Source organism: Oryctolagus cuniculus, chromosome 17 (genome assembly GCF_051225735.1).
Source record: "Oryctolagus cuniculus isolate XC-2025 breed Fujian yellow rabbit chromosome 17, ASM5122573v1, whole genome shotgun sequence".
Lineage (NCBI taxonomy): Eukaryota > Metazoa > Chordata > Mammalia > Lagomorpha > Leporidae > Oryctolagus > Oryctolagus cuniculus.
The window spans coordinates 36,669,317-36,686,756 of record NC_142883.1 but is presented as its reverse complement, the minus strand read 5'-3'; the positions used below and the strand labels follow the sequence as shown (position 1 = coordinate 36,686,756).

At 43.5% G+C, this 17,440-nt stretch overlaps 1 protein-coding gene and 1 non-coding gene across 6 annotated transcripts in view; both read left to right on the top strand.

The window, feature by feature from the left end:
* Positions 1-17,440, top strand: part of PPM1D (protein phosphatase, Mg2+/Mn2+ dependent 1D) — a 71,987-nt gene that overhangs the window by 31,178 nt on the left and 23,369 nt on the right. Inside the window, exon 4 of one of the 5 annotated variants that reach the window (XM_089317324.1) lies at positions 10,022-11,335. The exons of the other annotated variants lie outside the window; for them this stretch is intronic. Within the exon in view, the coding sequence (XP_089173450.1) occupies positions 10,022-10,194 (173 nt within the window). The 3' untranslated portion in view covers positions 10,195-11,335. Of the gene's footprint in view, positions 1-10,021; positions 11,336-17,440 lie in introns of those variants that run through there. 5 annotated transcript variants of the gene reach the window in all.
* On the top strand, positions 15,431-15,556 carry LOC149121185 (U6atac minor spliceosomal RNA). Its single transcript, XR_016224434.1, has one exon. It is a non-coding gene; the product is annotated as a U6atac minor spliceosomal RNA (small nuclear RNA).

Below are 17,440 nucleotides of genomic sequence, written 5' to 3'. Positions count from 1 at the left end.
GGCCCTGTGTTCAAGGCTTGACTCTTCTTCCAGTTCCAGCTTCCTGCTAATGTACCTTCACCCTGGGAGGCAATGGGTGACAGCCCATAAGTTCATTCTCTATGATCCATGTGGAGGTCTCAGATTGAGTTCCTGGGTCCTGTCTTAGGCCTGTCCTAGTTCCAGCTGTTGTGGGCATTTGGGGAGTGAATCAGTGGTTGGAGGATATTTGCCTGTTTCTCTCTCTCTCTCTGATTCTGCCCTTCAAATGAATAAAAATAAACGACTACTGTTAAGAGAACCTAGTGTGGAAGGATAAGGTATTGTTTTATTTCCACATATTCTTTGATTGTGGCATATTCTCTGTTTGGCTGACTTCTAAGGGAAGCATGGGTTGAGCGTTTGGCACATTGGTTGATACTGCTCCAAAAGTCTGGGTCCTAGGTGGGAGTGCCTGGGTTTGAGTCTTGGCTCTATTTCTTCTTCTTCTTCTTCTTTTTTTTTTTTTTTTTTTAAGATTTTATTTATTTATTTGGGAGGTAGAGTTAAGACAGTGAGGGGGAGAGACAGAGAAAAAGGTCTTCCTTCCGTTGGTTCACTCTCCAAATGGCCGCAAAGGCCGGAATGCGCCGATCTGAAACCAGGAGCCAGGTCCTTCTTCCTGGTCTCCCAGGGGGGTGCAGGGGCCCAAGGACTTGGGCCATCTTCTGCTGCTCTCCCAGGCCATAGCAGAAAGTTGGATTGGAAGAGAAGCAGCTGAGACTAGAACTGGCGCCCATATGGGATGCTGGTGCTGCAAGCGGAGGATTAACCTACTCTGCCTCGGCACTGGCCCCTTCTGAATCCAGTTTTCCTGCTGATGGTCATCCTAGGCAAGCAACAGGTGATGACTCATGTATGTAGGTCCCTGCTACCCATGTGATCGACTTGTATTGAGCTCTGGCTGTTGCGGCTATTTGTGTGGATGGAAGACTTCTCTTTCTTTCTTTCTTTCTTTCTTTCTTTCTTTCTTTCTTTCTTTCTTTCTTTCTTTCTCTCTCTCTCTCTCTCTCTCTCTCTCTCTCTTTTTTTTTTTTTTTCTTTTTGGCAGGTAGAGTTATAGATAGATAGAGAGAAAGGTCTTCCTTCCGTTGGTTCACCCCCCAAATGGCAGCCATGGCTGGCGCACTGCGCCAATCTGAAGCCAGGAGCCAGGTGCTTCCTACTGGTCTCCCATGTGGGTGCAGGGCCCAAGCACTTGGGCCATCCTCCACTGTCCTCCTGGGCCACAGCAGAGAGCTGGACTGGAAGAGGAGCACCCAGGACTAGAACCCAGGGAAGACTTCTTTTTCTCTCTCTGCCTCTGCCTCTCTGTAACTCTGCCTTTCCAATACATAAATAAATCTTAAAAAAAAAAAAGTATTTAAAAAAAGTCCTTCCCTACTTCAACCTTTAGTATTCCTCCTAAGAGCCTTTAAGCATTTTTTTCTTTAATTAGCAGAATCGATTGTCCTTGACTAAATACAAAACAGTTCTTACTACCTGGTGTTGAAATGAAGGCCAAGTAGAGAATTACAACAATTGAAATACCTTATCATGGCTGTGCTAAATGGGAGTAATTTTTTGAAGAAAGTTGCTTTAAGGAAGCCCCAGTCTGTTCCTTATCCCCTCATTCTGCTTATTTGTTTGTTTGTTTGAAAGACAGAGAAGCAGAGACAGATCTTCTAACCACTGATTCACTCCCCAAATTGCTGCAGTGGCTGGACTTGGGCTGATCTGAAGCAGGAGTCTGGAGCTTCTTCTGGATCTCCCACGCAGATTCTGGGACCCAAACACTTGGGAAATCTTCCACTGCTTTCCCAGGCTATCAGCAGAGAGCTGGATCAAAAGTGGAGCAGTTGAGTCTTAAACCAGCACCCATATGGGATGCTGGCATTGCAAGTGGTGGCTTTACCCACTGTACCACAGCGCCAGGCACCCCCAACTTCTTTCATCTACAGATGTTTGAGAGCAGATTTGATGTTTGGCATTAGGCTTTGGAAATAGAATACAGATTCACTCTGTGTTCTAATGGAATACAACCATGTAGGCAACACAAAGAATAAAAGTAAACTCATATAAATAATTACAGTTTAGGAAATACCATGGAAGAAATAGGGTGCTGTGAGAAAGAATAATTGAGAAGAGAGTAGTTATTTTAGAGTTTGGTGAAAATGTCCCTCTTAGCTGAAATTGTAAGTCTGGTAAGGAGCAACTCTTGTGAAGAGCCTATGGAAGAAGATTATTTCAGGTGTAGATCCAGAAGTGGAAAAGAGCTCAGCATATTCCAGTAATTGTCAAAAGACTAGAGTTGGTGAGGTAAATGTGGGCCATATCATAGCAGATATTTACATTCTGGTCTGTTTTTGGTCAGAAGCATTTAGAGATATTAAGCTAAGGAATAACATCGTCTGATGTGCTTTTTTTTTTTTTTAAAATGGGACATACTTTTTTTTTTTTTTTTTTAGCAATGTTTTTAAAGACTTATTTATTTACTTGAAAGTCAGAGTTACACAGAGAGAGAAGGAGAGGCAGACAGAGAGAGAGTGAGAGAGAGCTTCATTTGTGGGTTCACTCCCCAGTTGGCCGCAGTGGCTGGAGCTGTGCCGATCTGAAGCCAGGAGCTTCTTCTGGGTGTCCTATGCGGGTGCAGGGTCCCAAGGACATGAGCCGTCCTTCTACTGCTTTCCCAGGCTATAGCAGAGAGCTGGGTTGGAAGTGGAGCAGCCATGTCTCGAACCGGCGCCAATATGGGATGCCACAGTGCCAGCCCTGTCTGATAGGCCTTTTAAAAAGATGATGCTTGGTGGTTATTTTGCCTAAAACTAAGACACCAGGTAAGACATAGCATTCTATACCACAGTGCCTGGGTTTGAGTCCCAGCTCCACTCTAATTCCAGTTTTCTGCTAGTGAGGATCCTGGGAGGCAGCAAGGGAAGAACTTGAGTAGTTGGGTCCCTGCTACTCGTGAGACACCTGGATTGAATTCCCAGCTCCTAGCTTCAGTTTGGCTCAGCTGTAGGTGTTTCAGGTATTCGGCCAGAGGTGCGCCAATCCGAGCCAGGAGCTTCTTCCAGGTCTCCTATGCTGGTACAGGGGCCCAAAGACTATGGGCCATCCTCTACTGCTTTCCTGCTTTCCCAAGCCAGGGAAGAGAGCTGGATTGAAAGTGGAGCAGCTGGGACTCGAACCAGCCCCCATATGGGATGCCAGCACTGCAGATGGTACCTGCTATGCCACAGCACTTGCCCCAAGATCTCACTTCTTAATATTGTTAAAATTGCAATGAAATTTCACTGTGAGTTTTAGAAAGTGCACAAACTTCAAACTATGACAGATTATCTACCTCACAAGATGACTTAATACTGTATCAAGTACTTAGAATAATAACTGTCATATAGTATGCTACAAATATTGATATTTATTGAAGTAGGACAGTGATAAGATTCTGTTGCTTTTTTCTTTTTTTTTAGATTTTTTTTGTTTTTATTTTATTGAGTTGAAAGGCAGAGCTACAGAAAGAGATCTTCTATCCACAGGTACACTCTGTCTGCAATGGTTGGTGATTAGCCAGGGTGAATCCAGGAGCCCAGAACTTCATCTTGGTGTTACCATGTGGGCAGTAGGGGGCTCAAGCACTTGGGCCAGCCTCTGCTGCTTCCCCAGGCACATTAGCATGAAGCTGGATCCGAAGTGGAGCAGTCAAGACTTGAACTGGCACCCATATGGGATGCCAGCGTTGCAGATGGCAACTTAACTTGCTGTGTTGTGACACCAGCTGCTCAGTTTTTTACAGGATCTTTTTTTTTTTTTTAAATCAGGTAGAGTTACACACAGTGAGAGAGAGACAGAGGGAATGTTCTTCCTGCTGTTGGTTCACCCCCCAAATGGCCGCTACGGCTGGTGCTACACTGATCCAAAGCCTGGAGCCAGGTGCTTCTTCCTGGTCTCATATGCGGGTTCAGGGGCCCAAGCACTTGGGCGATCCTCCACTGTCCTACCGAGCCACAGTGGAGAGCTGGACTCAAAGAGGAGCAACCAAGACTAGAACCCCGTGCCCATATGGGATGCCAGCGCCGCAGGTGGAGGATTAGTACAGGATGGTTTTGACTGATACATAGCTAAGATTGTAAGAAAATAAAATTGAGGATAAGGATACCATTAAGAGTCCTACTGAACTATTCTAGGCACTTACTTTTTTTAAATTTTTTTTTGTAGAAACAAGGCTATTTTAAGTTGTTCTGATGATTCCCAGTAGATAGCCCTTTGTATCTGCAGATTGAAAATATCCAGAAAAAAATTTTTTTAGAAGATTTATTTATTTATTTATTTATTTATTTATTTGAAAGGCTAGAGTTAGAGAGGGAGACAGAGAGGTCTTCCATCCTCTGGTTCACTTTCTAATGCTGGGCCAGACTGAAGCCAGGAGCTTCTTCTAGGTCTCTCCCATGTGGGTGCAGGGGCCCAAGGACTTGGGCCATCCACAACTGCTTTCTAGACTAATTAGCAGGGAGTTGGATCAGAAGTGGCACAGCTGGGACTCAAACAAGCCCATTTATGTGATGCTGTCATTGCAGGCCATGGCTTAACCTGGCTACACCACAGTGCCAGCCCTGAAAAAATTCTTTATCAAATTTATACAGACTTTTTTTTTCTTTTAAAGATTTTTTTTGACGGAGTTAGACAGTGAGAGAGAGAAAGAGACAGAGAGAAAGGTCTTCCTTCCGTTGGTTCACCCTCCAAATCGCTGGCATGCTGTGCCCATCTGAAGCCAGGAGTCAGGTGCTTCCTCCTGGTCTCCCATGCGGGTGCAGGCGCCCAAGCACTTGGGCCATCCTCCACTGCCCTCCCGGGCCATAGCAGAGAGCTGGACTGGAAGAGGAGCAACTGGGACAGAACCCGGCGCCCCAACTGGGACTAGAACCCGAGGTACCGGCACCACAGGTGGAGGATTAACCAAGTGAGCCGTGGTACCAGCCAAAGATTTTTTTTTTTATTGGAAAATCAGTGTTAGAGAGAGAGATCGTCCGTCTGCTGGTTCATTTCCCATATGGCCACAACAACTGGGGCTGGGCCAGGCCAAAGCCATGAACTAGGAGCTTCTTCCAGATCTCCCATGTGGGTGGCAGGGGCCCAAGCACTTGGGCCATCTTCTGCTGCCTTTCCCAGGCCATTAGCAGGGAGCTGGATTAGAGGTGGAGCAACCTGGTTATGAACCGGCCTCCATATGGGATGGTGGCATTGCATGCAGCGATAACGCTGGCCACCATATACAGACTTTTTTGTTTCATTATTCCCTAACAATAATGTATAGTAGGGGCCAGTGCTGTGGTATAGCAGGTGAAGCCACCACCTGCAGTGCTGGCATCCCATATGGGCGCCCGTTCTAGTCCCGGCTGCTCCTCTTCCAATCTAGCTCTCTGTTATGGCCTGGCAGGGCAGTGGAGGATGGCTCAAGTCCTTGGGCCCCTGCATATGCACGGGAGACCTGAAAGAACCTCCTGGCTCCTGGCTTTGGACCGGTGCGGTTCTGGCAGTTGCGGCCAGTTGGGGAGTGAGGCAGTGAATGGAAGACACCTCTCTCTCTCTTTCTGCCTCTGCCTCTGCCTCTCCATCACTCTGTGTAGCTCAGACTTTTAGATAAATAAATAAATCTATAAAAAAACTATGTTGAGATAAAGAAATTTAAAAAAAAAATAATGTATAGTAACTCTTTAGATAGTATTTATGTTTATTAAGTGTTATAACTATAGATGATTTAAAGTATTTAGAATGTTGTGCCTAGGTTATATACAAATATTATGTCATTTTATATTATGTCATTTTATATAAAGAACTTGAGTTTCCATGCATTTTCGGATCTGTGGTCGGTCCTGGAACCACTCCCCCTTGGATACTGAGGAACAGTTGCATAAGCATGTGATAACAATTTTCCAGTTGTTAGCAAGGAACAACATAGGGAAGATGATAGTCAGTTCTTGCTTAGGTTTCAGATAGGTGGTATGTTTCAGATTGACTACTCCCATTTGTAATGTTTGTATACTGAAAGAGGGCAGGAGATTCCAGGAACTAATATTACTGAAATAGAGGGCTTTTTTTTTTTTTTAAAGATTTATTTATTTGAAAGAGTTACACACAGAGAGAGAAGGAGAGGCAGAGAGAGAGAGAGAGAGGTCTTCTATCCGCTGGTTCACTCCCCAGTTGGCTGCAACTGCCGGAGCTGTGCTGATCAGGAGCCAGGAGCTTTTTCCGGCTCTCCCACATGGGTGCAGGGGCCCAAGGACTTACACTATCTTCTGCTGCTTTCCCAGGCCATACCAGAGAGCTGGATCAGAAATGGAGCAGCTGGGACTCAAACTGGTGCCCATATGGGATGCTGGCACTCCAGGTGGCAGCTTTACCTACTACACCTCAGCGCCGGCCCCTAGAGGGTATTTTTTAGGGGAACTTAATGGGCTGAAGGCAAAATCTTACTGTAGATTCAAAAGTAAGGTGAACCTTCAGTTTAGAGAGTAGATGCTAGGTTATTTTGTGTGTGAGTGTGTATGCCAAGCATTTCAAGAGATCCTTGAAACCCTTAAGTGATTTTGCAGGAGAAGAAGGGAAGGGCTTCTAGAGAGATGGGAAAAAATCAGCTGGTTTTTCTGGTTCATATGTTACTTCTCAGTAGTCCACTTATACCATAGTCTAGTGATAGTTTCTCTGGGTTTCTTCCTCACTTCCACCTCTTTACCATATAGATATAGAAAGTAGTAAAGCAAAGAAGGTAACATGTCAGTAGTTGAATTTGGAAAGGGAGTATATAGTTGTTCTTAGTCTTATGTAATTTTTTATTAGAAATTTTATTATATAACAGGCAAAGAAAAATACAGAGAAATAATTCAACCCCTGCTTGAATGTATTCAATAATCTTTTTTTTTATTATTATTTTTTATTTTTTTTTATTTTTTTGACAGGCAGAGTGGACAGTGAGAGAGAGAGACAGAGAGAAAGGTCTTCCTTTTGCCATTGGTTCACCCTCCAATGGCCACCACAGCCAGCGTACCGCGCTGATCCGATGGCAGGAGCCAGGTACTTATCCTGGTCTCCCATGGGGTGCAGGGCCCAAGCACTTGGGCCATCCTCCACTGCGCTCCCTGGCCACAGCAGAGAGCTGGCCTGGAAGAGGGGCAACCGGGACAGAATCCGGAGCCCTGACCGGGACTAGAACCCTGTGTGCCGGCGCCGCAAGGCAGAGGATTAGCCTAGTGAGCCGCGGCGCCGGCCTGTATTCAATAATCTTAATGTTTCAAGGTACACACTCTTAAGTTATTGACTACTGTTTTTATTGTGAGTTAAAGATCTGCCTTCTACGCTGGTTTTGGGGCACCCTGGGTTAAGCCATAGCTTACAACACATTGACACAGAAATCCCATAATGTATCTGGTAGCTGGTTTGAGTCCCAGCCACTCTGCTTCCAGTCTAGCTCCTTGCTAATGGGCCTGAGAAAGCAATGGAAGATGGCCCAAGTACTTGGGCCTCTGCCACCCATGAGGAAGACCCCAATGGCCTGAGCCAGCCCTGGTCGTTCTGGCGTTTTGGGGAGTAGAGCAGCTGCTGGAAAGTCTTTGTTTCTATTCCTCCTTCTCTGTTACTTTGCTTTTCAAATAAATAAACCCTTTTTTAGAAAATCTGTCATCATGATTCAGATATTATTCTTAGTTTGATTTGCTGAAGTGAAAACAGGGAAGTGTGTTTATTTTACCTATTGCACAGTGACATTTACGTATTTAAAATTGGGTGACATGTTTCTTTAGTCTTTTCTATAGCTAGAATGCTAATTTCAGATCCTTCATCCTACTTGTCATGTCACTGTAGTTATTTAATAAACGTGGTTACAGAATTGAGTACACCCTATAGATACAGTCCAACTAGTTTGAAGTACAAACGAAATGTTTAGTTCTGTTATCTGAGCATTGTGCTTCTACTAATGAAATCCTGAAATCCTGTCATTAGCTCTCAATATTTTTATCACAGTATTGGCTCATTAAGCTCAGGTCTCCAGATATTTTTCTTTTGAATTGCTACGAGGTCATTTCTCTGTTACATACGTTTTTTTTTTTTTTTTTTTTTTTTTTTTTTTATTGAAGGGGTACAAGGGTAAGGTCTGGACACTAGAAAATAACAGCATTCGATGAATTCGGAGTTTGGGAGTTTAGATAATTGCTCTCCCCTCTTAAATGTTCATATATAGGGAGCTTGGTCCCCAGGGTGGTAGTGTTCGGAGTCCGAGTGGGCTCCTGGGAAGTCTTTAGGTCACTGGGGGTCCTGCCTTCAGAAGAGAATAAGGTATTTTGTGTGGGACAATGGATAGTTCTTGTGAGAGGGTTGTTTAGAGCCTGAGCCTGGCCCCAACCGATTTTTTGTTTTGAAATGTGATCTCATACTCTTGCATGTGCTCTTCACTGATGCTGACCTTGTGCCCTTAAATCTCCTAAATAAATAAAGAGCTAAATAAGCCTCTTTACTTTGTAAAGTTATCCTGCCTTAGGTATGTTGTTGTAGTAATGCAGAAACAAGTAATACACGTTCCTTGTAGTGTACCTTTTGTGTAAATAGTTTGGAATTTATTAGAAGGGAGAGATCTTGATTTACATGATGCTGTTTCTTCCTTAGCTTATTTAACATTTATAACTCCTTGGGGAAAGAAATAGAGTATTTTTATATTATACAAAACGCTTGAAAGTTCTTAGGCAGCAGGATATTAACACTGTCTTAAAGTGTCTTTTCACAGAACAATAGCAGGCAGTAGTGAAGCCAGGCAACAAGTGGGTGATCAAAATTAACCTCACCTAAAGAGTGATAGTTGGACAATATGTACCTTCAGATGTGCGACACACAGAGGACACAATATCTCCTTTGTAGTGTTCTTGCCCAAAATACATGACTTTTGGGACAGAGGAATTGAGGACAGTGGTTGACACACCCACATCCCACGTTGGAATACCTGGATTTGAATCCTTGCTCTACCTGATGACTCAGCTTCCTTCTGATGTACATCCTAAGAGTCATTGGGTGACAGCACAAGTACTTGAATTCCTGCCACCCATATTGGAGACCTGGATTGAGTCCCTAGCCCCAGCTGTTTTTGACATTTGAGGAAGTGAGCCAGTGGATGAAATATTTCCATCTGTGTTGTTGTCTCTTTTTCTGCCTTTCAAATAAAATGAAAACAACAAAAGTCAGAATACATAACCTCAGTCCAGATTGAAGGAGTCTGAAGAAATGTTAACAAGTATATCCTGTTCCTGACCCCAGACTGTATCCAGTAAGGGATGTTATTAGGACACCTGATAATTTGGAATGGGGATAGTGGAACTAGATGAATTGAAAATTGATGAAGCTAATACTTATTTTGGTTATGTAGGAGAATATATATACATATGTATTTAAGATTTATTTGAAAGGCAAGGCAAAGAGAGAGAGGTCTTCCATCTGCTGGTTCACTCCTGAAATGGTCACAGTGACCAGAGCTAAGCTGATTCAAAGCCAGGAGTCTGGAGCTTCTTCCAGGTCTCCTATGTGGGCTCAAGGGCAAGGACTTGGGCCATCCTCTGCTGCTTTACCAGGCCATAGCAGAGAGCTTATTGGAAGTGGAGCAACTGGGACTTGAACAGACACCCATATGGGGTGCTGGCACTGCAGGTGGAGGCTTTACCTGCTATGCCACAGTGCCAGCCCCAAGAGAATATCTTTAGTCTCAGAAAATGCACATTGAGTGGGGCCAACGTTGCGGCGTGGCAGGTAAAGTTGCTGCCTGTAATGCTGGCATACCATATGGGTGCCCGTTTGTGTCCCAGCTGCTCCACTTCGAACCAGCTTCCTGGGAAAAAGCAGGGGAAGATGGCCCTATTAATACTTGGGCCCAGGTCCGGTACTGTGGCGCTGCGCGTTAATGCCCTGGCCTGAAGCACTGGCATCCCATATGGGCACTGGTTCTAGTCCCGGCTGCTCCTCTTCTGATCCAGCTCTCTGCTATGGCCAGGGAAAGCAAGTCCTTGGACCCCTGCACCCGTGTGGGAGACACAAGAAGTTCCTGGCTCCTGGCTTCGGATCAGCGCAGCTCCGGCCGTTGCGGCCATCTGGGGAGTGAACCAGCAGATGGAAGACCTCTCTCTCTGTCTTTCCCCTCTCTCTGTAACTCTGTCTTTCAAGTAATAAATAAAATAAATCTTAAAAAAAAAAAAAAAAATACTTGGGCCCTTTCTACTCATGTGGAACACCTGAATAAAGCTCTTGGCTCCTGGCTTTGGCCTGGCTCAGCCCTGGTCATTGTAGCCATCTGGGGAACCAACAGATGGAAAATCTCTTTTTCTCTCTCTAACTCTAACTTTCAAAATAGATAAAACAAATCTTAAAAAATAAATGAACAAAATATACATTGAGGAACTTAGGGCTAAAGGTATTTAACACCAGGTGTTTTTCATCTTATTTCTATTATTTTAAAAAATGGTTACTTACTGTTTTATTATTTGAAAGGCAATTGTTTCTTGTCTGCTGGATCATCCCCAAATGCCCAACAACAGCTAAAGTTGAAGGCAGAAGCCACAAACTCAATCTAGGTCACCCAAGTAGGTGGTAGGTTCCAAACTACTTGAGCCATCACCTACTGCCTCCCCTGGGGCACATGAACACGAAGCTGAACAGAAAACAGAACAGAGCCAGTACTTGAATCCAGGCACTCTGATACTGGATGTGGGTGTCCCAAGCAGTATAGTAACTACTTCACCAAATTGTTGCCCCTTCTATTTTTGCAACATTTTAGACATTTGAAATTATTTCAGAAACTTATTTGAAAGTTAGACTAACATTAATAGCATGAAATTTTATTAAGCTACCAGTCTGAGATTCAGAGCATTACTATTTGGAATATTTATGCTTTCACAGTAGCATTACATATGAAAAACTAGGGATTTTTTTAGTTGGTTAGTCATGAACATATATGTTCTAGCAGTGTTAAGTGTAATGTGGCCATAAAAAAACAATGTAGTCTTAGAACACAGTAATAGTAGAGTATTCAGAACACGGAAGTGGTAGGTATACCACTAGACTCTGTTACCTAGAAATATATCCAGAGAAGAGTAACCAACTAGGAGATGGTTATAAACTGTTATTGTAGAAGGAAGAAAACTAACAAACTGAATGTTCTCTGTGTTCTACTGATGTTATTCATTTTTTATGCTTTAAAAAATGATAAGAATGTGGGGATTATTTCCTTAGCATATCTAGTACATTGACCGAGTCCATGTTGTTGCCTTTGAGTACAGCTTTATTCTACACAGTCTCCTAAATTGACAAAAGAAAATTTGGAAAGGTTATTTATGCGAAAGAGTTGAGAGAGTGAGTTACCTTCCATCTACTGTTTCACTCCACAAATGGATGGCCAGGATTGGTCTAGGCTAAAGCTAGCTCACCCGAGTTCTCTCTGGGTCTCCCACATGAGTGACAAGGGCCCAGGTGCTGGGGCCATCTGCTGCCTTCCCAGGAGGTTTATCAGGGAGCTGGTTTAAAAGCAGAGTAGTCAGTACTTGAACCGGTGCTCTTTGTATGGGATGCTGGCATTACAAAGGGCAGTTTAGCTCACTGTGCCACTACACTGGCCCCAACCTGATTATTTAAAAAAAAAGGGGGAGGGAGGTTTTAGCTGTTTTTGTTTTAGTAAAGCAAAAATTATCCTCACAGTGGGCTTTGGCAGTTGCTAGAGAGTACAAGGGCAAAGACTGAGGCCTTCTGAAGCAGGGTTTTCAGTTAAGGTGGAGAGAAAATGTAGTGATTGTAAGTTGAAAATCCAGACTGGGGTATGCAGAATCCACCTACAGCACTGTGAACTCAGCTTGGGCTCCATATAAAAAAGGAATTAAAAAGAGAAAAGTGGCTGGTGCCACGGCTCACTAAGCTAATCCTCCGCCTGCGGCACGGCACCCCGGGTTCTAGTCCTGGTCGGGGCGCCGGATTCTGTCCCGGTTGCTCCTCTTCCAGTCCAGCTCTCTGCTGTGGCCCGGGAGTGCAGTGGAGGATGGCCCAGGTGCTTGGGCCCTGCACCCGCATGGGAGACCAGGAGAAGCACCTGGCTTCTGGCTTCGGATGGGCTCAGCGCGCCGGCCGTGGTGGCCATTTTGGGGGTGAACCAACGGAAGGAAGACCTTTCTCTCTGTCTCTCTCTCTCATTGTCTAACTCTGCCTGTCAAAAAAAAAAAAAAAAAAAGAGAGAGAGAGAGAGAGAACATTACCCCAGCTGACAAAAATGATAATTTTGTTCCTTGTAGTGACCTTTTCTGTCACTAAAAGTGTTCAGGTGGATAAAAGGCCATTCACTGTGATTAGCAGAAATCTAATATAGCCTAGAAACCTACATAATAGAAGACTTGGAGGTTCTCTTACAGTTATGAGTATTTGTGGAAATATTGTTAAAATATTTGATCTTTGGATCAACTTTCCATTGTAATCAAAGCAGCTTTTTCAGCTTGCTTGCTGTTTGCCCTGATTACTGTTTTTGAAATTTAATCATGTTTATAAGTATGGTTTTAATTCAGTCATCAACTGATATATTTATTTTTAATATGAAACTTTTCTTATTCCATATTGTGATTAGTGAACTTCTTTTTCCTGAGATTTATTTATTTATTTGAAAGAGTTACAGAGAGAGGTAGAGACAGAGAGAGAGAGAGAGAGAGGTCTTCCATCTGCTGACCCACTCCCCAGATGGTTACAATGGCTGGAGCTGAGCTGATTCGAAGCTAGGAACCAGGTGCCTCTTCCAGGTCTCCCATGTGGGCTCAGTGGCCCAACGACTTGGGCCATCCTCCACTGCCTTCCCAGGTGTGCCAGCACGGAGTTGGATCAGAAGAGGAGTAGCTGGGACTTGAACTGGCGCCCATATAGGATTCCAGCACTGTAGGCCAGGTTTTTAACCTGCTACACCACAGCATTGACCTCATTGATAAACTTATAAATGCTATGTTCAAGCATTTGCTATTATGGAAAAAGCTGCAGTAAATACCTTTTTGTATACATGTATGAGATTTCTGTAAGGTACGTAATTAGAAGTGTGAATGCTGGATCATAGCGTTACTTGCCAACTTTTTTGTATCATGACTCTTGTGTAAGATGATTATATTTCTGCAATAAACAGAGGAGGCTCCTTGAGGTTATAGGTAAGTAGCCTGGAATCCCTAGCCTTTTAGGACCTGTCTTGCTATCCCAAGGCAACACTCATGAGCCCATCCATGCAAACCAGTTTGGAAATTAAGTTCATGGATATTTGTGTCTTTAGTTTCATCAGATATTGCTAATTTTCTCCACAAGTGTATAAACCATATATTACAGTCTTACTCTATTAGTTGTCTTACTGCTGTGTAACAGAATACTTCGAGACTTAGCAGTTGAAGACATTTCTTGTCTCAAATAGTTTCTGTGGCTCAGGAACCCAGGAGCAGCTTAGCCTGGGAAGTCTTGCCTTTGAGTCTCTCATGTAGTTGCAGGCAGGATATCAGTAATCATCTGAAAGCTTGAATTGAGTTAGAACATGCATTTTTTAAAAGATTTTATTTATTTGAAAGGCAAAGTTAGAGAGAGAGAGAGAGAAAGATTGATGAGAGAGATCTGCCATCTGCTGTTTCATTCCTCAAATTGCTGCAACAGCCAGGAAGCCAGGAGCCAGGAGCTTCTTCCCTGTCTCCCACGTGGGTGCAGAGACCCAAACAATTGGGCCGTCTTCTGCTTTCCCAACCCGTTAGCAGAGAGCTGGATCAGAAGAGGAGCAGCTGGAACACGAACTTTGGGATACTGGTACTGCAGGCAGCAGCATTACCTGCTACACCACAGCACCAGGCCCTGGAGCAACTACTTTTATGAAGGTTTATTTGCATAGTTTTTGGCAGAGACCTTAGTTCCTTGGCTTCTGGGCTGCTTGATATGGCTTCATGATGTGTGAACTGGCTTCATCGGAGCAAGGATTTTTTGAGAGGAAAGTAGAAGCCATTATATAACTGCTCTGTGCCAGGATACTATTCCAGGTGCTAGGTATTCAGTTATGAACAACACAGTCAGTGATTTGTGAACACTTATTGGTTACCTTCTAGATAAGCTAAAATAATGAGATGATATATTATGTTAGATAATGAAAAATATTTTTAAGAAAAATAAAGTAGAAAATGTTATAGAATTAGGGATTGTAATTTTAAATTATTTTTAAAATTTTTTGAACATTTGTTTATTTGAGAGTGCAGGAATAAACTTCCTCACACTAGTTTACCCCCACAAATGCCACAGCTGTTAAAAGACTGAAGCTAGAAGCCAGGAATTTAGTCCAGGTCTCCTTTGTGGGTAGCAGGAACCTAATCATTTGAGGCATCAGCAGTGAATACTGCTGCTTCCCAGGGTTCCCATTAACAGGAAGCTGGAATTGGGAGCTGCAACCAGTTATTGAACTTAGGTACTCTGATGTGGGATGCGGACATTTTAATTGGCATCTTAACCTCTACATAAAATGCCTATCCCAGGTTTGTAATTTCAAATGGAAGGGTCAGAGGAGGTCTCACTGAAAAAGATGTATGACTAAAAAGATGAGACAGTGAGATCTGGGAGTGCCTCCCCTAAAGAATTTAGGTTGAAGGAACAAATGCAGAAGTCATCATTACTCATGAGTTTAAACTTAGCAGTTGGAAGGGTGGAGTTGCCATTAACTGATACAGGAAAGACTGGAACATCTGTGGTAAGGAGAGGTCAGGAGTTGAGTTTTGAACAAACTATCTTTGAGGCAAATATGAGACATTATAATGGTGATGTCTAGTTGTCTTCTGGCTATAAGGTGTAGAATGGGGGGCTAGTGCTATGGCGTAGCAAGTAAAGCCGCTGCCTCTAGTGCCGGCGTCCCGTGGGTGCCAGTTCATATCCTGGTGGCTGCTCCTCTTCTGATCCAGCGCTCTACTATGGCTTGGAAAAGCAGTGAAAGATGACCCAAGTGTTTGGGCCCCTGTGCCCACGTGGGAGACCTGGCTCCAGATTGGCACAGCTCCAGCCATTGCGGCCATCTGGGGAGTGAAGCAGTGGATACCTCTCTCTCTCTCTGCCTCTCCTTCTCTGTATAACTCTGACTTTCAAATAAATAAATAAATCTTCAAAAAAAAATATACAGACTAGGGATTTCAGTTTGTTAATCAGCTTATGGAAGATCTATGTTTTTCTGTCACTAACTGGCTTTCAAATAGGATGAAAAAATAAATAAAATAAATTACTGAAAAAAAAAAAACATTAAAAAAAGAGGGCTATGAATGGAGAAATCAGGCAAGACAAGTAAGAGCCTTAAGTGAAATTCAGGGGATGGAGCCCTGGAAGCTAAATGAAGGAAATGTTCCAGAAAGAATGTTTGAAAAGAATGTTCAGATAGAATGAAGTGTTGTATGAAAGGAGAGAAGGTTAGCACTCCCCTTGACAAGGATGGAAGAGGCCCTCGGGCCTTACAACACACATACGGTTAAGGCATTGCCACCTACTTCGTGGCATCTAACCACTGTTTTTTTAAGATAATCGAAAATGAATCTTGATGTGAATGGAAGGGGAGAGGGAGTGGGAAAGGGGAGGGTTGTGGGTGGGAGGGACGGTATGGGGGGGAAAGCCATTGTAACCCATGAGTCGTACTTTGGAAATTTATATTCATTAAATAAAAGATAAAAAAAAATAAAAAATAAAGATTACAGAAAAAAAAATAAATAAAAACAAATAAATGAACATAAAACCGTCCCCCTGAACCTCGCTTAAAAAAAAAAAAAAAAAAAAAACAGATAGAATGAAGACTGAGAAATGACCATTACATCCTGCAATGTGGCTGTTGTTGACCCTAACAAAGAAAGTACTGGTTTTTGGTGAAATAGCCTACAACCACGATGGAAATTTGTTCAAACAAGAGCCAACTTCATGAATAGGAGGAATAAAATTTGATATGGGAAGTTTATGATTCCTTGTAGGAGAGTTTTATTATAGAGGGGAAGATAGAAATTTTTTTTTTGACAGGCAGAGTGGACAGTGAGAGAGAGAGACAGAGAAATGGGGTTTTATCAAGAGCAGAAGCGAGAGTTTGCTGTTGTTTTAAATAGGGAACAAACAATAGTTGATAAGAAAGATTCACTGGAGAAGTGAAAACACCTTTTAGGAGAGAATATATTGCTGTTGTGTCATACAATAGTTAATTTTAACCTGGTTTTATAAAAAATATACATAGAGGCCAGCGCCGTAGCTCACTAGGCTAATTTTCCACCTGTGGCGCCGGCACACCAGGTTCTAGTCCCGGTTGGGGTGCCGGATTCTGTCCCAGTTGCTCCTCTTCCAGGCCAGCTCTCTGCTGTGGCCTGGGAAGGCAGTGGAGGATGGCCCAAGTGTTTGGGCCCTGCACCCCATGGGAGACCAGGAGGAAGCACCTGGCTCCTGGCTTTGGATCGGTGCAGCATGCCGGCCATAGCGGCCATCTGAAGGGTGAACCTACGGAAGGAAGACCTCTCTCTCCCTCTCTCTCTCTTTCACTGTCTAACTCTGCCTGTCAAAAAAAAAAAAATATATATATATATATATATATATATATACATAGAAATAAAGACCTGTTTTGATATAAAAGGCTTATTTGGGAGAGTTAAAGTTGTTTTAGTGATAAAAAATACCTCTCTTTTTTTCCCTTTGGATTTTTCCTATTACATGAATATTTTCTTCTCAGAAAAGGCACCTGCCTTTTAGATTTTTAACATTTAAACATTAAAAAAAAAAAGCGTCACATGTTATTTTCTCAGTTCTTATTCTGGTACTTGGGGAAATTGTTTTATAGATTTATTTATTTTGTTGAAATGCAGTGTTGGGGAGGAAGAGAGATGGAAAGAGGGAGGGAGAGAGAGATGATCTTTCATTCAATACCCAAATGGGCACAATGACTGTGGCTCAGAGGCCGAAGCCAGGAGCTGAGAACTCCATCCAGGTCACCCATGTGGGTGTCAGGTGCCCAAGCACTTGATCCATCTTCCATTGCTTTCCCAGGTGTAATAGAAGGAAGCTGGAGGGGCTTGTGCTGTGGAGCAGTGGGTTAAGCCACTACCTGCAGTGCCAGCATCCCATATGGGCGCTAGTTCGAGACCTGGCTGCTCCACTTCCAACCCAGCTCTCTGTGAAGGCCTGGGAAAGCAGTAGAAGATGGCCCAAGACCTTGGGCCCCTGCACCCACGTGGGAGACCTGGAAGCAGCTCTTGGCTCCTGGCTTCGGATTGGTGCAGCTCTGGATGATGCGGCCATCTGGGGAGTGAACCAACGGATGGAAGACCTCTCCCTCCCTCCCTCTCTCTCTCCCTATCTCTCTCTCTCTCTCTCTTTCTCTCTTTCTTTCTGCCTCTCCTTCTCTCTCACTGTGTAACTCTGACTTTCAAAT